Source organism: Brachionichthys hirsutus, chromosome 12 (assembly GCF_040956055.1).
Source record: "Brachionichthys hirsutus isolate HB-005 chromosome 12, CSIRO-AGI_Bhir_v1, whole genome shotgun sequence".
Lineage (NCBI taxonomy): Eukaryota > Metazoa > Chordata > Actinopteri > Lophiiformes > Brachionichthyidae > Brachionichthys > Brachionichthys hirsutus.
The window spans coordinates 2,918,293-2,942,200 of NC_090908.1; the positions used below are offsets into that span (position 1 = coordinate 2,918,293).

General features: G+C 45.7%; 1 protein-coding gene across 1 annotated transcript; it reads right to left on the minus strand.

Annotated features, from left to right (window-relative positions):
* Positions 1-1,407: 1,407 nt before the first annotated feature.
* Positions 1,408-7,139, minus strand: nck2a (NCK adaptor protein 2a). The gene is made up of 4 exons (XM_068746226.1): positions 6,914-7,139; positions 2,801-2,881; positions 2,094-2,764; positions 1,408-1,701 (listed from the first exon to the last, which is right to left on the minus strand). Exons 1-4 carry the CDS (start codon positions 7,137-7,139, stop codon positions 1,507-1,509), a joined length of 1,173 nt encoding a protein of 390 aa, XP_068602327.1. The 3' UTR covers positions 1,408-1,506.
* Between the last annotated feature and the right edge of the window lie 16,769 nt (positions 7,140-23,908).

Sequence of the window (23,908 nt, forward strand, 5' to 3'; positions counted from 1 at the left end):
GACGACAACCCATCAACCCATTCTTCAAAAAAATGTATTGAACAAAAGTATTTGAATTCTCATCACGTTGTCGGTGGTACAGTACCATAGATTGATCTTAATGATTCATATATGCACCTCATCTTATTTTGGCTATATACATACAGTGGAGACAAGAATTAAATAACAATGCTCAATAACATTCAGATATATAAAAGCTGCGGACTCCCATGATCAACAACACTTCCATCGGTAAACAAATGCACATCGCAAAAGAAGATCAAACACATTTGGTAGAACTAGTTTCTCGTTATAATCCAGGTATTTGGCTTCTTTTTCTCGAGGGGCGACTCTCGGACTAGTTTCATGAATGACCAAGTATCTCCGACTCACTTGTGGATCATCTGTGATCATTAGTGGAGGCCGACCCTGCAGAGTCGTTTTATTATTGGGATCTCAACCGTTAAATTGTACGTCTTTGTTCTCGTCTCTAATCACGTGCGTTGAAGCCACACTCCTCTTTGACCGATGCCCTCTCAGAAAAGTTTCTCACTTTCATTCATTAGGAGCTGGAGCAGAACGTCACCGAAGACTAATTATTCTTCAGTCAGTATCCCTCACGCAGCTACAGACAACATCCTGGAGACCAGAAGAGGAAACATGTTCAATGTGACACAATCTAAAGCGTGAGCACAGAGCTGTGCATGAATGCCAAGCGTGGTGAGTGCAGTGCAGACCTGGAGCCAGTAGCGCAGGACAGGATGGCACGTTTGGTTACAGTGATACACATTCAAACTCTACAGGTAATCAGGTCTCCCCTATTGCAGTAATACTCCCCCAGACCACCCTGTACAAACACGACAGAAAGTACTGGATGCAGAAAACTTCGCTACTAAAGACGGAAGGAACAAGGAGTTTGAAAAAGTGACAAATTGGGGGGGGGAAAAAAATAAAAAATAAAAAAGGAACAGGAATGATGAAAATTAGAGCGAAAGGCAAGAGAGTGATTGTAGTCACTTTGTGAAGTGAGTGAGCAACGACTCAACGTCTCAAGAGGAATTTACATCAACTTTTAAAAAGTCAACTCATGTCGTTAAAAATAAATGAACAAAATAAAATAGCCACCAACGTCCATCAGCTTTGTGTCCTCATTCAGCTGTTCAAGTGTCTGTCCTCCTGTGTGGACCAGCAACGTGTGCTAGAAGGACCATGTATGACATCACTAGGCGCTGTAAACCCCCCCGACAAGGCATCAGTTGTTGTTTTGGCAGCACTGCGGTTCATTATGCGGCGTGCTGTGCATGGAGGATGCAGCGGGGCGTTTGTTCCCCTGGCGTCTTGACTGGCTGCGGAGCGAGAAACAATCTCAACCGAGCCCAACCGACCCGGATGAGAGACGGAGGGTTTGGCACAGCGGCCACAGCGGGAGGGGTCCAGAGCCAAGGGCTCGCAGTAAGAAGGTCAGGCAGTAGTGTTTGCCGTAACTGTGTGTAGTGTGTATGACGGGTGCGTGTGAGGGTGCACGAATCACAGCAGCGCTTTGACCAGGTACAGCTTCTCCCCGTGCTCGCTGGTGAAGATGGGGGCTTTCTTGTAGTGATCCACGAGCTCGTCCATGGAGTCGAACCTGCGCTGGCCGATGCAGTAAACCCGGTCTGAATGCTGCACCTTAAAGTGCTTATTCTTATTGGGTGCCTTCAGAGACACAGAGAAGTCGCTCGGCTGGAAAGACAGGAGGGGGACAAGGTTAGAAACATGAAAGTCGTGACGGCTTTCCTCCAGCAGGGGGCAGTGCGTTCTCACATTGTAACCCCTGCATGTGGCTGATTGTTAATTATTGGATCAGGCCAGTAAATACTCTGAAGTATCAATTCGTTAGCATGCTGTAGCATAGCCGCCGTGCTAGGCGCTACAGGCTGCATCCACACGCCCTGATGCTACCAGAATTTGAACCAAGCCCTTGATGAATAATTCAAATGAGTTTCCCATTTTACACTTTCAGAAGTAATATTTTACTCTTGTAAACTGATGATTCCTGAACACGCACGGGACATCATGCAGGACGTCCACGCCGCTGGACGACAGCCCCGTCACGGCTCCACCCACACACTCACCGATGACTCACTGTCCCGTATGAGGAAGTCTCCCTCCTCCGCTCTCTCGTTGAGGATACACTCCGCCTGGTGCCTGGTGATGTTGCCGTAGTACCAATCCCTTCCTGCGAACTTTCCCGACCTCGCCGGTGCCACGTGGCGGTTCTGCAGCGAGCTGGACGCAGGCGTGTCGGGCCGCTCGTCCTGCACCACCACATAGTTTTTAGGGACCAGGCCCACGGTGCCACGCGAGTTCTTACACCTCCACCACTCGGGATCGTTCTCGGGCTTCTCCACGACCTCCATGACTTCGCCCTTCTCAAAATCCAGCTCCTCTTCAGTCACCGAGCTGAAGGGGTACAGCGTTTGGACCAAGTGAAGCACTTGGCCAATGGGCGCGCCGCCTGCTCGCCCATTGGCCAACAAGGTCCCTCGGGTGCTTCCATGGTAAGCCCGTGAGGAATCGCCCTCCCCTCTGTCATCGGCCCCTGCAAGCTCCTCCTGGACGTAGTTGGAGGGGAACCAGCCCACACGGCCCCCCTGACTGCCCCGCCACCAGCCGTCGCTGCACTTCTCCATCACGATGACCCTGGAGGACTTGACCAGGCTCAGCTCGTCTTCGCGCTCTGCAGTGTAAGCAAACTTGACCACAGCAGAGATGTTGAGGTCGTAGATTCTCTCAGCAGCTCCTCCTCCTCCTCCTCCCCCCACCCCTCCACCTCCGCTGCCATTGGTAGGATACTCCGCATCCGAGCTTGGCGTTGGGGAGGCATCACGGGCGCTCGTCTTCCTCTTGGTTTTCCCCAACCCTGCAGAATGACCACAGAGAAAGCATCACAGGAAGAAGACAACGACAAACTGAACAACCTACAATATGTTTTTTGTTTTTTTTATATAAGACTGTTTGGTTTTGTGGATTTTTCCAAATGGAGCAGCTTGGGAGGGGGGGGGGGGGCATACTTTAACAGGGCGATGATGATGAAGAATATATTTATTAGATAGAATGTTAGAGTACAAGTACAGTCACACAGTAGCATGTATTACAGCACAAATAAAGTCAAACATCCTGTCTAAGAGGAGCATTTCAAAAAAGCCCTTGCGGCCTTGTTTCCGTTGAAAGTCCGATGTGCAAAGTGAGCTGTAACGGGGGAAATATTCAACAATGATGGACTCTAATCAAATCTCCTGAGCTACGAAGCTCGGAGAGTCTGAGCTCCACTTGTTGCCTTCGTGTGGCGACACGATCACATTTTAGGCTGCTTGATGTGCAGCCGGAAAAACACACACACACGCGCACACACACACAACTGGAGAATCTATTTGTGTTGACGTGAAAAGACCAAAGATCACAGAAGAAAAACGGCAGAAAAACTTTAGTAACAAAAGTGACCCCCCCCCCCCCCGCATCAATGCTAGGACCAGCCCTTTCAAAAGCAATCATTTGATCCATTGCTATTAAGGAACATTGATTTTGAGCGCTTTATAGCTGTCAGGGCTGAAAGGAGGCTTCAGAAAGCCGAGAGCTCCACAGGGAGACGAGCAGGAAACTAATCGAGGCTGCAAGGAAGGACGGATCAATACTCCCCATGATTCAATAAAGACAGACGCACACAACTCACTCGCAGAGGAGACCACTGTCCTTTAACTTACACCCAATGGAACGAAAGATCGTTTTCTACTTGGTATTCTGCCTGCACCGCCTTCACGTCGTATGGATGACAGGGAATGAAAAGTGGAGCAGGCACCGGGGGCCGGATGATGACAGGCATCCAGGAACGGAGCGGCTCCCGGCTCGCCCGTTTTTACCCAAGACGTCTTTTAAGCACGTGTTCAGGAACGTTAGGACTGGAGATTCTAACCCATGTTAGAACAACATTTAAATTGTTCACTCGACAGCCGGGGCTGGTGGCAGCGCACGCTGCCGCGTGAGCTCCCTGACAGCTAATCACCCCAGCCCGCCGAAATGCCACAGAAATGTCATCGGTGAAAGGAACATTTGCATCGTTTGGGTTCACACAGAGTAGCACCAAACTTGTTGGCAGTGAGGAGAGGGAGGGGGGGCCGTGGAAAGAGACGAGGGGGGGTCCCCTGGCAGCCGCTTCACACACAGCAGCCCGACAACATCAGAGACCGCGGCTGACAAGTGCAGCGAGGCTGAGAGAACAACAACTAGCGGATCCAGTTTACGGACAGCAGCGTGCGTATCCTACATATTTGTGTAAAGATTTTCACAAAAATGTCATTAAAAAAACCGGGACCGTTGGAGCCGCGCTCCAGGCGATCCCTGAGGAGTAGGGAAGTGGGCGAGCAGTACGGGAGGACGACACGCCGCCTTGGGCTAAGTAAAAACAGTTTAACATTCCTCATTTCCACTTCGAGGCACTGGCCTGGTGCAGCGGGCGGTGCACGCTCACCTTCGTCTTCATCTTGTGGAAGGACACTCGAGTGAAGCCCAGAGGACTTCAGCTCAGAGTAAAGCGGGTTGATGAAAGGCTCCATGTTACAGAGCATTGCTTCACTCAAACGTGTGCAGAGGAGGGCAGCATGGTGTGTGTGTGTGTGTGTGTGTGTGTGTGAGGACAGCAGATTACACAATTCCATTCCGGCCAACAGACGCTTTACTGGAATGGTCAAGGACAACCTGGCTGCAGCATGACGCATCACATTGTCAGTGAGGGCCGAGGTCTTCAGGAGAACCTCCAGGGGATCACAGGGGAGGCCTGAGGCCCTTTCTACTGGTCTGAGGCCAGATTCTAAGTTCTTAATGAGAGCTGCGGGTCTGTAAAAATGGAATTGTCACACAACTGGGTTGTCCATGCTGCGGGGACACCGGGCTGCACGGAACAGGAAACACTCCAGCTGGTGTTTAAGGACAACATCTGCATTTAGATCTGCGGCTCAGAGGGAACATGGTTGGACGCAGTCCTCGGTTTATCCCAACCCCCTCCTGCTCTGTGGAAGCAACCTTGGTTTGCTCCGCAGTCGTCCGTCTTCATGGTCGCTGATCCGTGGGAATGGGAACGGTTCGTCAGGAAGGCTGCATAGCAGGAAGTATATGGATCGGGTTTCCACGCGAGGTTAGGCGGGGCCCAGTGGATCACGCTCACCAATGATTAGTCCTGCTGCTGAATTCTTTCACCCACGACTGCTTTTATTCGCTGCGCGAGGAAACTGGGACACAAAGCAGCATGGCGCCCTCGACAACTCAATCCTGCCCGCCTGCGGGTCGATGATCCGACCCCGGTAAAGCGCAGGAAGCAAGGAGGAGCAGCACGTAATAGGCCCTTTTTGAGGTCGGTGATCGCAACACAAAACGTAAACGTAATCAGACGCTCAGCCAATCAGGTTCTTAATTTAAGCGCGAGTAAGCTCCATTCGTTCCCGACCTTGCTCACCATCTCATGAAAACGTTTTCGCCGACTGGATTTGCCGAAGCTTTCAGCACTCAAGAGCTGCTGGGCTCGATGCAGACGGCCTACACGGAAATGGATGCAGACCATAATATTGGAGTTGAAATGCAGCATTCCCAGACAGAGGTACTCCATAAATCCAGAACGAGCATTAGTCCTCTAACACCAATCCATCCCCTGATGGTAGGACAGCAGAAGCGGGCTGACGGCATAGAGGAGAGTTGTCTCAGCACACAATGGACACTGGGTGGGTGACGGTGGCAGGCTGTCCCACGTTGGCCCAAATAAAGCAGAGTTCCCCTGAGGGCTGGGATCCTCAGAGCCCGGAGGAGTCGCGTAACGAGATGAGGCTCCCACCAACTCTAAATATGGCTGCCTTTCAGGGCCACTCAGTCGCTATTTTTATTACATTTGCCCTTCTTTATTATTCTTATTCTTATCGCTACCATGTTTCCATGTAAGTCCTGCCTCCGTCTACCGTCCGGACATAAAGTGGTAATTGATGCAAAAACTGTCATGGGCGAAGGATTTCCTGTTTCCTGTTTTCTCCACTGGACAACACCCGAATTGAACACTGTATGCTTCCTAATTCCTAAAGCTGCTCTCGGGACGTTTATTTTGTGCCGCCGTCTTCTGAGGGCGATGACATCGTTTGTCTCATCAATCAGAACAAATGAAATCACTTTCATGAAGGCTCAAACGTGTGACAGACGTTACATGACAAAAGACGGTTGAGGAAACGTGTCTCAAACACACACACACGTTAAGAACAGTTTGACGCAAGCTGATTGGACCAAATTCTCATTAAAGTAAACCATACAGCATCAGTAAATACTGAGACTTTATTTGTCAGAATTCAAACAGAACTCAGCTCACCCGGTTCTTCCAAACAGCACAAAATGTTTTCTGTTGACAAAGTTATAAAAACCAGACGCATCAAATCAGCGGCTAATTGAGAAGTTTTAACCTGATTGGCTGTAACTACAGCCAAGTAAAGAGCGCCTATGCAGCGACTTTCAAATTAAAGTCAAAACAAGCAGAAAAGGTTTTCCATTCAGGATGAAGCCGGTTCAGTTCTGTTCAGATGCTTTAATCTGGTGCATAAAACATCCACGTTAATCTGTGATCAAGGCATTTTACCATTTAGCGTGCGTCACCTTTACTTTGAGTAGAGTATAAATAGTCTTAGGCTTTCTCATAGTCATAGCCCTACTACACCTTTCCAGTGTTAATCCAGAACAAATTAAAGTGGAACAGGCAGGGCAAAGGGGGCCCAAAGTGACGTAATGATTCATGAACACAAAACGCCTGTTAAAATACGTTATCTCTGATATCAGAGAGAAACAGATGGAAGCATAGACTTAATTTTACAGAAAATAATCCACCGATAGTTATTCCACTTGTGCTCACTGAAGTGTAAATTCTTCTTACCCAGTGTGTCTTTGATGTTCTTCACCAGAGATCCTTTCTTCAAGCTGTTCTTGCGCTCCACGTAGTTCGACGGCACGTACCCCGTCTGGTTGCCACCATTGCGGACGAGCCACCAGGTCTTTGAGTCGTCCAGGAGGAAGAGACGCTCGTTTTTCCGTATGTCAAGTTCCTGGTCCTGCTGGGCCGTGTAGTCCCACTTGGCTACAACAATCACCTCCTCTGTCATCTTTCATGGAGTCCTCCTATGGAGCAGACAAGGAGTAAATAGCCGCACGTCTTGCCCTACAGCTGCTTCAAAATGACTACTGGCAAAGAAAACGTGTCGGCGTGAGAGAATAAGTAATGATCCATTAATATCTAGGGTCAGAATAAACGGGATTGGTTTCTCCACAATGACAGAAGTCAATTTCTATTGCAGTCAGCATAATATTTGCTTGTGAAAGCGTTACTATGTCTAATGTAGAATCTTTTAGCCGTATGTTTACGTGAGACTGGCTGGTAAATTACAAATTCATTGACATCCATGTATGCACATCAGTTTTAAACCACCAGCTCTAAATAGACTGACTGGGAACAGTTGCTATTCCATGTCGAAGCTAAACCTCTTGTTGACACTCGCGCAGCACCCTGCGCCATTAAACGGAGTCATCGCCTCCAGCACGTCCCTTACATTCTATAAACTCACTGAAACACACGAGTTAGCTTCATCCATCCATCTAGCCTATCCCAGCTCGCTATGGACGAGAGGGCAGGGTACACCCCGAATGTGTCGCCAGCGCATCGCAGCGCCACACAGACAAACAACCACTCCACTCACACTACGAACAATCAAGAGTATTAATCAGTTAACCTAAATTGCATGTTTTTGGAGGTGGGAGGAAACCAGAGAACCCGGAGAAACCCCACGCCTACACTGGGAGAACATACAAACTCCACACAGATTGGATCCGAACCCGGTAAATAGCGCACGTTAAAAAGCACGGACATTTTGTATCCCTTACTCGCATTGTCACATTTTATTCTTTAACGGTTAAAACTCAGATAAAGCATAAACACAAAAGAGGATTGAGTTACAAGAAGCGTTGCTGCACAAACGCGAACGTGTGAAAGATGCCATTACTGGTGGAAAGACTTTGAGAAGTCTGTCCAAAAACACTGGATGTGTTTCTCAGTTAAGGATATTCAGTTCCATGTCAGCGTTCGGCTACTGCCGAACACATTCTGGGTTTCAGCCCCCCCCCCCCCCACGAGGGCCCAGTGGCTCCCAATAAGCGGGGAGAAAGTGAAACAGTTTGCACCGCATAGTGTTCTGCTGAATGTGTCCATACTTGTCATCGCTGAAGCTGTCAAACTGGATTTCTTCACAGGCTGGAGGAGCAGCAGCAAGTGCGGGTCGGGGTTTATGCCGAGTTCATCATTAGTTACACAACTCTCCAGAACGTGGAGACTATCATCGTAGCAGAAAGACGTTGGACGAGTTGCCTCGACACAGAATGAGAACTGGAAACGGAAGTGCTGATTTATGGAAGACAAGACAAGACAAGACGAGACAAGGGGGGGTGGGGGTGACGTCAGCCTCAGTAGGCCTAAAGCTGTCCGTCACTTTTAGCTCATCCTTTCCTCCTGGTGTGGAGAAATGGAAGAGCGAAGCCGATTACATTTGTTGAAACGCCAACGGAATCTGCTCCTTTGACACTTTGAGGCGGGTCAGAAGCATTCCGTGGCGTTCATCCCCGGGTTCGTTTGGGAGCTTTGCAGGCATGCTGACCCGGACTCAGCACGAAGCTGCACCGGCTGTGGTAGAATTCATTTGATCCAGAGATAATGGAAAGCTTTAACATAAACAAACAGGTTAAAAGTTATTTGACGGCAGTGATGTTTATTATAATTTAATAATGTCCTCCCTCACTGCGTCCATGCATCTTCTCCTGGGTCGACCTCTAGCCCTGTTCCCTGGCAGTTCCATCCTCAGCATCCTTCTACCGATGTAGTCCCCGTCTCTCCTCTGGACATGTCCAAACCATCAAAGTCTGTCCTCTCTGACCTCATCTCAAACGTCTAACCTTCACTGCCCCGTTTATTACCTCGTTTCTAATCCTATCCAACCTGGTCCCTCCCAAAGAGAACCTCAGCATCTCATCAACTCAAACCTGGACGTGGAAAATAGCAAACCTCAGCGCTTCCAGCTTACTTCATTCTTTTCACTTGTGACTTCATGTAAATTGAATGTCATTTTCTCCTAGCATGAACCCGCTGCCTCCCCTCCATCCACGATACCATTTTCTCCGTCTCCTTGACAACCTTGCTTATTAGGCAGATTGACGGGAACACCACTCCAAATCAAGCCCGTCCTCCTCATGTGGAATAGAGTGGATTCTAGAGTGGAAGCTGCACCACTGCTCATTCTGACGGCTGCTAATGTGGAGCCACTCAACCCAGCAATAAACCCACGAGGGCAGCTTAAACAAAAAATAATCAGACAGGCTTGTTTTAAAGCATCTGGGCTTCCACTCAAAACCGTATAATACAGACATAATTTAAACAAAGACACCAACTCATGTAGTTCACACACAAACACACACGTACACACACACACACACACACACACACACACACACACCGTGAGTGTACGAACACATAGCAGAGCAAACAGATGTGGGAGAGACCCAGTTTGAAAGGAGATGAGCCTGGGAGCCGGTGCTCCTCCCGACCCCTCATTCCTCCGCTGAGAGAATCAAAAGAGAAGAGAGGAGAGGAGGGGGGGGGTGCTCACAGGCGCTCATCGCCACAAAAGAGAAAGAGGATCACTAGAAAGAGGGGATGCCATCAGAAAAAACGGAGCTTTCTCCGCTTGGCAGGCGTCTCTCAGTAGGAGACGATGCTTTCTGGACTCCATGCCTGCTTTACCTCCTTTAGTAACAGGGCAGAGATGTTCCACACCATTTCCTGCAGGCCAATCTGCTGGTGTCTCTTGTTCTTGATGAGTATTAGATAGTTTACTCCTATATAGTCTCAAGCCACCATCCACCAGCATATGGATATGCTTTTAACTCCGTATGTAACCGACTGCTTTTCATGGTTCCCGGCACAACAGCTAAAGACAAACCATTTAAAGCACAGCCGGTGGAAGTAGTGCTCAGGTCTGTGGTGAACAGTGCTACTGAGCAGAAGGAGAGACGCCTGGGGCGACTGTCTGTGTCTGAGAGAGAGAGAGAGAGAGAGAGAGAGAGAGAGAGAGAGAGAGAGAGAGAAACTGTCTTTTAAAAATGGGATTCTGCCAGGTCGAACAGCGAAGAAACGGCAGAATAGTTTTTAACAGCTCATTATGGAGAATGTCTTCCAAATGGACCATCCCTCAGGACGACATCAGGAAGCTGCACCAGTCCATGAGGAGGAGGATTACTGCTGGACTGCAAAACAACTGCCCACTGTTGTGGAACCGGGTACAATCCAGTCGTGTTGCCTCAGAGATTTATAGCACTTGTGCTTGTCACTCAAATTAATCATTAAAGTTAATGAGGAAGAAAATATTTTCACGCAACACCAAAGGGGGGGACGGGGGGGACGGGGACGGGGGGACACAAACAGCCATGTTTCTGGCACATCTTGTTCCAAACGTTTGTTTTTAATTACCGGTAGTGATTATATCAAGATTAACATTCAAAGTTTGCTCGTTTATTTATTTCACAATCACACATGCAATCGTTATTCGAGCATTTGAGAAATCAATAAAGTATTTAAATACATCAAGTACTGTATATGTTCCATTGTGAAAACGGACACGCTGGACAAACCAGCCGACGACTTTCACTGAGACCGACTGTCCTGTAGGCTGCACAACGCTGAAGAACATCAGAACCTCAGGCTACGAGGCAACATGAGCTTAGAACGCCGATGATGTGTCAAAAGGGGGCGGCGCAATGGAAGCGGCATCGTCTAACAAACAAAGCAGATGCCTCATCCTCCGGTTCTCCAACATCAAATGTAGACGTGGTTGTAACTGATGGAAAATTGACTTCATCTCCAGAAAAGTCCATCAGCACATCCTTCCAGACTGAAAGTAAAGCTTTCCTGCTTCTTCCTGCGACCGACAGCATCCTCTCTAAACCACTTCGCCCTGCATTTCCCGCATCTAACAAAAGCACAGCGAAGCTTGTACACAAAGCAACATCGTTTAGAAGAGTAAATTAAATACAATGCAATAAAAGTCACAGCCTACAAGAGCAGGAAAACAAGGCTGCCTCTGAACAGGTTCTTTTGCTTCCTTTAATGAAGTGATAAAGCGGCTTCACTCCCACCAGCAGCGTCGGTGTCTCTACTTTTAAACCTTGTGCTCCTACACGCCTCCCAGCTTACGCTCACGACGGCTCCTTTTCTAACAGATTGTTTTTTCTGCTCCTTAAAAGGCAGGATCAGAGTGCTCCGACTGTGAAAGATAAAGTCATGCTGACATAAAAAAAAAAGATACGTTAAATCCAACGTCAAAAAATAAAATTAGAAACTGTCGGGAAAAAAAATAAACAAATTCCTTCCAGAAACAATGACCCAGTTAACGTGAATAAGACCAGAGCGCATCGTGGATATTTTTACGGATCAAGAATGTGCATAGATTAAAATAAAGGAGTAAAACAGAAAAAGCAAACATCTGCCTCTACACTATGAAACAGGTAATCCTACACGGCCGTGCAACTGTGAGGATCACTGCAAGAAACGTGCCTGGACAGTACTTATACTTAATGAGGCAACATGGGATGAAAACCACACAAGCTGTGTGTGTATTCAGTGTGCTTCATTTGATCAATCTATGAGAATATAATCAATCACCCGATCACTATTTCCTATTTTAAACGGCGTACTCTCTGCACAGACTGAAATAATATGGTGCAAAACGAGGTTTCTCCGGTGGAAACTTGGCCTGAAATAGACTGAAACTCCCCTCCTTTCTTCTTCCGTGTAAAACTAACCAGAGCTGACTCCATCCCAGCTTGAGCTCCACCTTCTCTTTGTGCGTTCTGCTCCATCAGTCTTCCTTCTTCTCCTCCCTGAGCTCGGGCTCTGAATTATTCTCTTTGATCAGGCGCTACCTCGAGGCTCCCCAGAGAGTCGACTGGCGTTCGCAATAGCGATGCAGAAAGGCTGTTGCTGCACAATGCAGACCTGTTGAGTATAGACCTTCATCAGGTTAACCGTTGAACGGGTATGTGCGGTAAATATTTCAGCAGCCAAACTATTCATAAAACATGATCCGACTGCCATCAATCAATACATGCAAAGAAATAAATTCTGGCCATTAGGCCACATACTGATTTTATTTTTACCACAACTCCTACAAAAACCTCTTAAATTGAAAGGAAAAATAAATAAATCAGTAATCAAACTAGAGACATGTTTATCTGTATGTTTATACACACACATAAGTCACATTCCTAATTTTTCCAGATCAACTTAAATTATTTTTAAAGAAAATTAGATAATTAAAACAGGTCAAATTAAGATAATCGAAGCAGGACACAGCAAAGCTTTAATTCCTCTCGTGTTCTTAAGAACATGCAATGAACCATCATCATCATCAGTTTAACATTAATAATTTAAGATTAAATCTACTAACCTCCTGGTCTCAACTGAACTGGGACAATACATCCTGTTATTTATTTTCCATGACTGAAAATTCTAAAGTCTAATTTTAACCAAGTTTTCCAAGATACATGGGAACTCTATTCTCAGGAGTGAGATCCCATAGTTGTTACTGGCTTGTGCATGTTTGTCTTTGTTACATAACCATGTCTTGAAGGGGGGGGGGGGGGGGGGGGGGGGGGGGGGGGGTAAACAGAAGGGGTGTAAAGGCTACATCTTTTTATCATGCATCCATGGAACACACACACACACACACACACGTCGTTTTTAGGAAGAGCAGGTTCAACACCACTTAGACATCGTGTATGATCCGTTTATTCCTGCACTCTCACAGGATCAGAACTGGGTTTACAGATTTCCAGGAAGGAAAGACGTTGACCTCTGTAGCGACATCAGAACAAATAGAAATAAAGTTGTGTGAATGCGTACAGGAAGCAATATCCCAACACGAATGAGACGAGGATTGTACCGCCGCGTTATGCATTCAAGCATAGTTTGACTTCATGGGATTAAAACTGGAAACATATTTATAAAAACATGAAATGTTTCCCCCCCCCCCCCCCCCCCCAACTCAAACTATGTCTTCGCTCGATAGTCACGTCCTGCAGGCTCTACGGTTTGCTCCGATCTCTAATCCGACAGCCACAAGGCAGGCAGCGTGAGCAGCCACGGCTGAACGACTCGGCTACCATGTGTGGGTCTAGAGACGCCATTGTGACCGGCCAGTCACGAGACAAAGGAGGAAGACCCTCGTGCACAGCTTATTGCGCCTCATGGTTTTGCACTAGTAATTCAAAGGGGCACCAGGGGATCATCGTCATTCCTCAAGAACCAGCGGGAAAGCTTGTAACGGCACCAAAACGCCATCCGTGTGAATAGAGTGAGTCGGCAAGGGGTGGGGTATTTTGTCAAAGTATTGTTTGTACGACCGACAACCTTAAGAATTAAAAGCAGCGAGCAGCAGCCGAGTCACTGAAGCATAAAAGCAAATGTCTTTGATTTGAGGCGGTGTGAGGCCAGCACTCCTGACCCCCAGCTGAGGGGCAGATCAACCAGTGCAAATCATGGAAGCCAGATTATCGACGCTTCTGCCTTGTTATTTGCTGTTTACAAGGCGCCACTCGACGCCATCGCGGCTGCGTAGCCCCGCACATCACAACGTCACACCTCTCTCGCCTGCGATTCAAAAGCACGCACTGGAGCGGCGTTAAATTGCTGGTAACTTCCTCCAGAGTGAATGGATGAAAACAGCGGACAGATGGGATGCAACTACCGCCATCTGTGTAAAAGGGCTGCAGAGAAAGAAAGCACTACCCCGGAGTAATTCTCCGTAGGACACAAGCAGCTTTATTTTAGTTGGAATTTGATTCACCGTTATATTTTGATTATCCGCCTCATTTTTGGCGTCGTTATCTGTCCAACAGTGGAATAAGACGTCCGTCTCAACGGGCTCATTTAAACCCGATTAACCCCTTAGGTTGACGGATACCTGCGGGCTGCTACTGATATTATCCACGCAGCCAGGTTCGTCACTGTTAATAACTTGACATTTATAATACACTCAAATGCTGCCACCGTGATTCCATGAGGCCTGAGCACGAGACGGAATCTCTACCCCCCCCCCCCACGCCCAGGTGGAAACACTCCTCGGACTGATCTCCTTCCACAATAAACACATTCGGTAGCATCTGCCAGCAGTGAGGAAGACTGGGGGTCACGATCCAACAACTGCCGGATAGGGCAGATGGATGGCCTGCAGCAAGAGTTTGTGTATACAGTATATATATATATATATATATATATATATACACACAGAAAGACTCCACAGGCATGTGTTCTGCTGGAGTTCCCCGGAGAACCCTGTGGCTCTCATACATCTCATAAATAAGCAGGGGTTCCTCCAGCTGCAGCAGTCTGTGCGAGAGAATAAGAGAACGGCAGAAATAGATGGCAGCAGAGCGATCACACTCCTCCACCCTGCTACTGAACCCACTCCCAAGCACATAGGACTGGAGCTCTACCTCTAGACTACACGGTAAAATAACGGACGAGCTCTGGACTGTATTTGATCATCTGTTTAAAATAGTTAAAGACATTTACAGCAGAAATAATTCAGTAGTTGTTCTCAAATTATTAATGTTAATAACAGGTCCTGTTCGAGAGGGGCTTGGGTGAGAGAAGGCCTGGCGGGTCAGTCCCTCCCTAACCTGCTGGTGGGGGCGGTCCTATGCTGGGTCTTGCTTTACAACATGTGTAATTCTGACAAAACTGTTCACCTCCTGCATCACAGACGCCCCAAAGCTTGTTGAATTCCATTTGGTTAATCCCTCCCATAATGGATGCCTCAGCGCGCGCACACACACACACACACACACACACACACACACACACACACACACACACACACCTTCGACAGCGCTCCACTCCCACTGAAGAACACAGAAGTCTCAATCCTCCTGTGGAACAGTACTGAGTGGGTTTCAGCCCTCCCCTTTAGGAAACGGTGGCAGACAGAGAGTCTAATCAGTCCAATAGGAAAAGAGCGCCGTCTTCACGCCACGGTCAGCCTGAAGTAAGGCCTTCAGAGGTTTGGGAAACCGCAATTATCGGATTCTTTTTTTAATGTGCAAAATAATAATTGAAATGTCGAATGCATATGCATCTCTCCTTTTTACTTTACGCGCCTCCCATACCGGAGGTGCTGATCTTAAAAGGCTGGTTTGGTTAACCGGCCATTCAGACCACAGAAAGCGATGCCGCTTCTCTTCGTCTTGCTGACCGGTTAATAAAATAAAATTTAAAAAGTGGCGCTCCAGACTCAAGCTCTGATTCTCTTTCCTCACAAACAGAATAACGACACCAACGTAGATCGCCTTCATCAAACAGTCTTAATTCTAGCATGTCACCAAGTTGATTTTGGAATTAAAGCTAAACTTTATTCCGTGAACGTGAGGAGCTTATCATTTCGCTGTAGGCTCAGGGACAACCGAGATAAAGATCATAAATGAACGATGATGATGCATCACAGAAATAACGGAATAAATGGTGTGAATAGTGACTCTTCCGTGAGGGAGGGAGGGGAAGTGTCTCGCGGGCTGCGATGCTTTCAGGAACTCTGAATGAGGATCTTTCTGTGGAACACAGATAAGAGCCCTGATGTTCCAGGGGAGACGACTGGTTGTCTGCAGGCCACCAGCTGGTGCATCAGTACAGGACAAACATGCAAACATTCACCTAAATTAAACCGATCCGAGCCCGAGGCCGCCACACTTCAACGAGACCGTCCAGACACGCGGGACAGTTCAACTCCTTCACGAGTCACGCAGACTAAATGGACAGGAATTAGGAATCAGTGACGACATGCACAGCAATGCAGGAATGCGTTTCTGTTAAACCAACACTCCCACGTGCGTTTCCTTCATCGTGTTTCTTGCACTACCTCTTTAATCACGTCACAGGGCTTTGCCTTATGATGCGCCACCCACCATTCCCAAAGTCCACGCGTACGTGGATTAAACCAAAGTGCATGTAAAGGCTGAGATACTGCACCACCATACGAACCATCTTTACACACTCAACTCAGCTGTTGCCCCCCCCCCCCCCCCAATTCATGTTTTTTTGCTAATGTCCCAATAAAGGATCGGGCCCAGGAGGAACACTGCAGGGCAGCGGGAATGAACCAGGAACTACTAGCAGGTGACAGAAGAGCATCGTAATGATAGAGAAGGAGCCTTAAGGAACCAAAGCAGAGCACTCAGGAAAAATAAAGCACTTAAACCACCGATGAGACGGGAAGTAGCTGCTGACCCAGCTGAAGGAGCCACATCCGTGTCCTGCTCTCAAGTAAGGAGAAAAGGGAGTGTAGGGTGGATCATTTGAGAGACCGATTATCAGCTGATTATCAGCAAGTTATCAGGCACTCTACTTTACAACCCTCGTCTAAGGTCATGATGGCTGGGCAGCGACCGAAAGAATGAGATTACAGAGACGAGGGTGGAAGTAGTTTCCTCATTGGAGGGGCGGGGCTTACAGCTTTGAGGTAGGATGAGGACACCAATGGAGACGGAACGCGCTACAGGAGGCAGCTGAGCTGAGGCAGGTATCTGAGGAGGAGTCTTCCCTTTGGAGGGTTTCCACGCATGTCCGGCCATTAGGAGGTCATTTTGACAGACGCAGCCACACCTCCGTCTCCAGCGTTGTCCCACCCACAACGCCATCCGATTGGTTACACGCAGAGGCAAGGCACAGGTAACGGGTAGCAGTATCTGCTTGATAACGGCAAAATATTATATATTTGATATTTTTAAACTAAGCTAATTGTTTAACTCGGTTGGTAAAATCTTTAATATTTATTTCTTTTTTTTGGTTCTAACATTTGAAAGAGTGGGCCAGGTTCGGCCCAAATGCCTTTAATTACACTTCTCTGGAGGCTACAACTTTGGAAGCTGTGCATGAATTATAATTTTTATTTAATATGCAGGAAGTACTGCATGTCTTACAAAATATCAAGAATAGTTAGAAAATGGCTACTACTGCAAATAAACCCTTCAAATGGCCATCAATAAAAAAAAAAAGCCTTAATATTTCCACTGAAAGAAAGGCTGGTAGAATATTGGCCTATTGTTTATAATTTAATTTATAATATAGACTCTGAAATGCTCAGACTTGGCTGAATAATTAATAACTTTTCAATGTTTAGCCTGCAGTTCCAGGACTTAATGCAGCAGAGCCAACATGGATTTTGTTTTGTGCTTTTCAACAAACACTTTTCTTGTCTGAGTTAAAGAAGTAAATGATTGATAATTTTACAACTATCTGATTGCCAGATTTTTTTAATGCAGTAACTAGTAAATGATTGGCAGATCGGCTTACACAAGACTTAGAAAGGTCACGTGTTGAATTGTGGCTTCTGGATATATACCTTTCAGCTAAGGTGAAAACCTTACCGTCAAGCTAAATAAATAATATGATGTAGAGCACTAGTTAGTATCATTGTTAATCAAGGTTTCACTGAATGGAGCTCAATGCCACGTCTAAATCAACAGGCAGGAGTGCTTATACTAAAAAAAATGCACTCCCTGATAAACGTGATCCGTCCTGCAATAGAAGTGTTTAACCAGAAATGTTTGGTTCATGTAAATAATGCAGATTTTCCTTTCTTATCTTTTATGAGGTGTTCGTCACTGGCCATTCAAGAACCGTGATGTCATTCACTTGCAGAAACTGAATGGCATTCCATCAGCAGCGTGACATCACCAGGCTCCAAGTCCTTCCAGCCACAGAATCTGCTCTTTAGTCAAACTGGCCACAAATTGAAAAAACTGATTTCATTCAGTGGACATGAATCAGATTTGTTATACAGCCTTAAAATATATATATATATATATATATATATTTAACAGATTTGTTATATATATATATATATATATTAAGGCTGTATTTGACAGATTTTGGGCTTAAAAAAGATTTAATAAAAGAAATGAAATTGCCTGTAAATGCTGAATTAACCTCCGTTTTAACCGGAACTCAAGAATGATAAAAATGATTGAACCCACTAAACATTTTATTCACAAATTCTTTGCCCAGAGAGCTGCAGACTTGTGGAAAGTAGAAATTCCAAGTCCTTGACTGCACCTTGCATTCCACGTATCTGTTATGACAGCATGAACCTTGTCCTGAGCTCTGCGTTACCATGGCGAATTTAACAGGGTGTGTGTGTGTGTGTGAGCAAAACGGGTGTGCCATAAAATGTGACTGCACCTTAGAGTGTCTTCAGTCACAGCTCAGCCAGCATAGTACCTGGGGGGCATTAATGTATATACACACACACACACACACACACACACACACACATATACCGGTATATATATATATATATATATATATATAAATAAAGCAGTGTACTGTACAGCACTATTTCCATGTTGTAGTCACCATCAGGAGCCACAATAACATTGACAAACAACACGTGGCAATAGTCACTCTATGGTGTTTTGGCAGATGTCGTCCATTTGTACTCTCTTGTGTTTTTAACAATCTCTAGCAATGAACAAACTATTGAATGTGCTTTCTTTATAAATTATACACGTGTAAAAAAAAACCCCAAAAAACTACAAGTCAAGCACAGCAGATTCCTCAGGGAATACATCAAAGGACCTGCCTTTACTGTCCCTCCAAGAAGTGGCCCATAATGACGCTTGAAATATATTTAAACTGTTTCAGCTGTGTGGAAAATGCTGCCATGCAGAGACTGCTATTTAGTGCTAAAAGCAACAAATGCTAAGACGCCGAGCTGCTAGCACGACGTGCAGCTCCACTCACCTGCGGAGTGGACAAAGACCCAGCCTAAAAGCCGCAAAGCGAGACGAGGAGGCTGCACGATTCATCACGACTCTCACCACTGATAATAAGCCCGGAACGGTCGTTTCCGCAGCTCTCCGGTGGCCACGGCAGCCCGCCCGACCGCACCAACTTAGTTCCTTCCGGTCGCAGGCTTACCTTCGTGTTCGCTCCAGCGTGAGTGGGCAAACAGCGACGCGCTCGAGACGCCCGGAGCCGAACGATAAGAAGCGAAACCGGCGTAAAAGCGACCGAGAATGGCGCTTAAATCCACACGTCGTTGCGTTTAACTCTTCTTCTTTCTGTTAAAACACAGCTGGAGCAGCCCGACCGACCCTCGCTTGTTTCTCTGTCGCAGGCTGCTCTCATATCGATCACCCCCAAGCCAGACCGGATGGACAATTGTCTTCCTTTTTCCTACTTTCAAAATAAAACCCTTCCGTCACTCGCACTTCGGGGATTTGAAACGACACACGACTCTCTGGCCCAATTAAAGGAAAGCTTTTCTCCGGTCTTCATTTATTTCTTTATTTTTTTTTTTTAAAGAGAAACAGGCCTGATGCCTTTGTATAATAAATTCCAACTGATTTCGGGAAACTGAGCCACTCCTGTAAAAAGGCATTTCAATTGGGGGAGAATATTGCATCTCCAAGAATGCCACAGCTGGGGCAACATGACCTGGAGCCGGTCTTTGAAGTTGAAGCAAGTCCACCAGACAAGTTTCCATGGTAGCGAATGCTCACCATTCCACAGTGGTGCATCTCCACAAGCGCTGTTTCGGTTCACACTAAACACCACTGCAGTTGCACAGAATTTAAAACCCATATTAGGACTGTATTTGCCAAAACAATAGCAAACCATCTGAGGTACGGTGAACTTTGAGCCCATTCGCCTTGCACTGCATTTATGCTGGAGAAGCATGACATCACAGTCCTGGACTGGCCCGTGATAAAGCCAGCCTAATCCCAAATGAAAGCCTGTGGGGTCGGTTGAGTGAGTGAGTGTAACAGCGTGGACGTTCTTCAGCAGCAACTGCAGGCGGTCCCGAATGCAGCGTTGACCTCTGCCCTTCAGGATGATATCCAGGGATTGTGCCAGGCCATAAAAAAAGATGACTGCTGTCATCACTTTGGATGATGCAATAATAATCACTTTGTGATTGTGTAAAGGGTTGAATATTTAAACTATCACATGAAAATTTCAGAAAGCATCAATTTCTGTTTCAATTTCTTTTGTTCTAACTCTTTGTTTTTGTGACTGATAAAGTTGAGCTAAAAAAAAAAGTAAAAAGAAACAAAGCATGGATTAAAATTTTCAAAGACACACACTAAGTCATTTTCAGATAAATATGATAAATATTGTGCCATGGCCATAGATAGATAGATAGATAGATAGATAGATAGATAGATAGATAGATAGAGGGAGAGAGAGAGAGAGAGAGAGAGAGAGAGAGAGAGAGAGAAAGAATATAAAGACAATAACATAACAACGAAAATATAATAAAATCATTAAAATAAAAGATATCAGAGGTTGTTTTAAATAGATTCAACAAGAATGCCCCGTTTAGTTAGCGAACGATGAGATTTACTCTACCGTGATCATTTTAATAAAGACGAAAGACACTTTATTTTGGTAGGGTTTCGCTCGTCTTCCGGTGCTGTCATTCGTTAATTTGATTGCCGGTCCCGCTGATGATGTCATCACGCCGGCACTAGTGCAACTCTCTTGTAACCTCACAAATGACATCCGTCCTCAAACTTCCCTTTCACGAATTCAACTGTGCTGAATAGAATGATACAAAATCATTATTAATTTACTTTTCATGATGAGGCCATATGCAAATAACACAAGCTGTATTTCTGTTATCCTCATAAGAAAAGTCAAACTGTGCAATGGATGCCACCTATTTTTTGCTTTGTTTCGTTTAGTTAAATCTTTGGTTCAGGTAAACTCAAATAAACTCAAATGCAAACATTAGTGTGTAACAAGAGATAGATAAAGTACCGGTAGCCATAATGTGTGTGAGTATTTTTTAATCTTGTTTTATTAATTTTTAGTTTTTCCCTTTTATCTGTCTTTTAAAGTAAATTTTATCCCTATACTCTAAAATATAAAGTAACAATCAACAAATGATTTAGGATTTTTATTTCCTGACATTCCGCTGGTTTTTATTTATTTATTAAATAGTAATAAAAATATAAACGAGTGTTCACCTATTGCCCACATCTAAAATTAATTTAAACAAATCACTATCTACAGTGCTCTAAACCCCTCTCCTTTACTCCAGTCAGTCATTTACTTCCTTGTTCCACAACGCCTCCATGTGTCTAAACTATATTCCTACACGTGCACACGGAATGCTTCTTATATTAATCTGGTGTTTTGCGTTGCTTTCATCCTGAAGATAAAAAGTTGAACACAAAACTTATATTGTAAAGTAAATTCAGACAAACTCTTTGCACAAACATTCAGCTCATGAAGTGCTGAGTCTTCTTTCACAAGGGGGCAGCGCGTCACCGGCAGAGAAACCGAACAAAAAGAGTAACAGAAAAGGAATGAAATACATTTTCACTGTAAACTACAAAAGTTTCTATTGACTTCTTTAGATTTTAATGTTTGAATTTTAAAATAAGATCATTATTCTCTCGCCCCTGTAGTGAGCTGAGATAGACTCCAAGCAGACCCACAAGGAGGACAATGGGGACGGATGGACAGATGGACGAATGGACGGATGGACGGATGGTGGCCTGTGAGTGAGAGGCATATTATACATTAACACTACTGTTAAAGTGCAAAATAATTGGAATGGATAGTCTTTCATATCCCTTCTCCCTTATAGCCAAAGAGAGCTTGGCTCATTAATTGAGGCTAAGGAACACTTGTCAACACTTCATCTGCCACCGCCATATTCAGGATGTCTTCCATTTTGGATCCACCCCCCTGGTATGACCACCAGCAACACAAAATGACCCCACTGAGTGACTGCTGGGAACCCTGCAACCGAGCAGAGCTACAGTTACAACAGTGACAAAACTGGATGTTCATTTTGGCAGAAAGGCTCCACTTGTGAGGAAGTGGGGACAGACACTCCTGCAATGTTTGCATTTCAAGAGTTCTTAAACGCAGAGGAATGTGACTCATATAAAATGGGGGGGTGGGGGGTGGACGACCATGTTGTTAAGGCAACAACAGAGATGCAAATGGAACCTCACCAGGTCTCCTTTGGCCTCTTTTGGAGACAGCTGCTGCTACTGCTGTACTTTCAGCTTGTCCTGTGAGGGGTCGCCAAAGCAAATCGACCTTCTCCACTTCACCCTGTCCTTTGCATCGACCTCCCCAACACCAGCCACTCTCATGTCCTCCCTCACTGCGTCCATGCATGTTCCCTGGCGGTTCCATCCTGAGCATCCTTCTACCGATATAGTCCCCGTCTCTCCTCTGGACATGTCCAAACCATCAAAGTCTGGTCTCTCTGAACTTATCTACAAAATGTCTAACCTTCACTGTCCCTCTTATTGTCTCATTTCTAATCCAACCCAAGTGCCTTTTTTTCCAGAAGAATGTGTGAAAGAATCATAGAAAACAGAGTGGAAGAATGGTGAATCGGCGAGAGCAACCAAATGAGTTTAAGAATGATTGAACCCAGGACATTACTAGAATTTCAAACTTCAGCAGACCAAATTATAAAAAGCCTAAGCGTCACTACTAAGTGGCGGCCGGTGCCCCCAGCCACTTCAAAACCACCACCAGCAATCGGCCAACAAGCCCCCAAAACGTTTGGATTTGTATTCTGGGACATGGGACTTGATGCAAGCTGCCAGAGCGCCACATGACAGCTGCTGTTGCTTGGACAGAATTAGTGAGATAAACACAGCGAGAGAGACAGAGGGGCCCGGCCGTTGTCCAGATAAGGGCGGTCAGACGAGACTGTAGCACCCGTTCAGTCAGTAGGGACCCGAGAGAGACAACGAAACCAACAAAAGACAAAGGCAGGAGCTTGATCGTTGATAATGTGGAGTCCTCAGAGGGACGGGACACGTTTGAGTGATGGAGCAAATCCCATAAGATGTCCACGCAGCTGCTTTTGCCCAATTTGCAATGTTATTTTTTTTATTGCTATCACTTATTTAACTGTAAAAATAAATCTACGCTTCTGATGACCTCGCCCGAGTGTGAAACGGAACTTCGGTCACACAGTAATGCAAATCGATTTTAAAGTGACTCTCCCCGCATGAAAGTAAAACGCTGTTACGTGGAGTCTTGCTGTCGGACTTTCTAAGTCGAAATCAGAGAACAGCCTAAATATACTTCATCTAGGTTGAGCCGGATTGTGTCAACTGTGCTGCGTCTGTAATCGGGGAGAGGAACAAAAGAGCAAAGACAAACTTCAGCAGCTAAATAAAGTGGTGACTGCTGGGGGTTTGTCATTCTAAAAATCTCTGCAGGGATTTAGCCGTTTTGGAGCACAGTGACAGAAGGCTTGCTGTGCCAGACACTTTAAGAAAATAGTTCTACAATACAGGGACAACTTTCACGTAACGTCTTGTGTTTCTTTTTAAGAAATATAGAACTTATAAAAGCTGTCTCAATAACTGACTCAATAACTCTCTCAAAATATTGTGATATTCATGTGATGGTCTGGTGATATTGTTTTCACTAATTTATTAACAAGGTCAGCTGAAGCAGATTGTGTTTTTGGCTAAATGTCACTCTTAATAATTGTGTTGTTGTTGTTTTTTGCTCTGTGGGACTCATTCAGTGGTAATGGTACATTTGGAGTCATGCCTTAACCCGGATCTGGGGAAATTCTGAAGGAACACAAGCCTCATGTTTTTTAATTATTAATTTAATTTAAGTATTTTTGTGTCAAGACTGTTCTAACGACATGAATGCGTTTTCATCCGAGGAAATGAAGCCTCCGATTTGCAATAGCTGCTTAAATCTGGTGCTTAACCAAAAACAGATATAATATATATATTTTTTTAATTCAGTTACAATTGCAGCTACTAAATGCATCGGAAA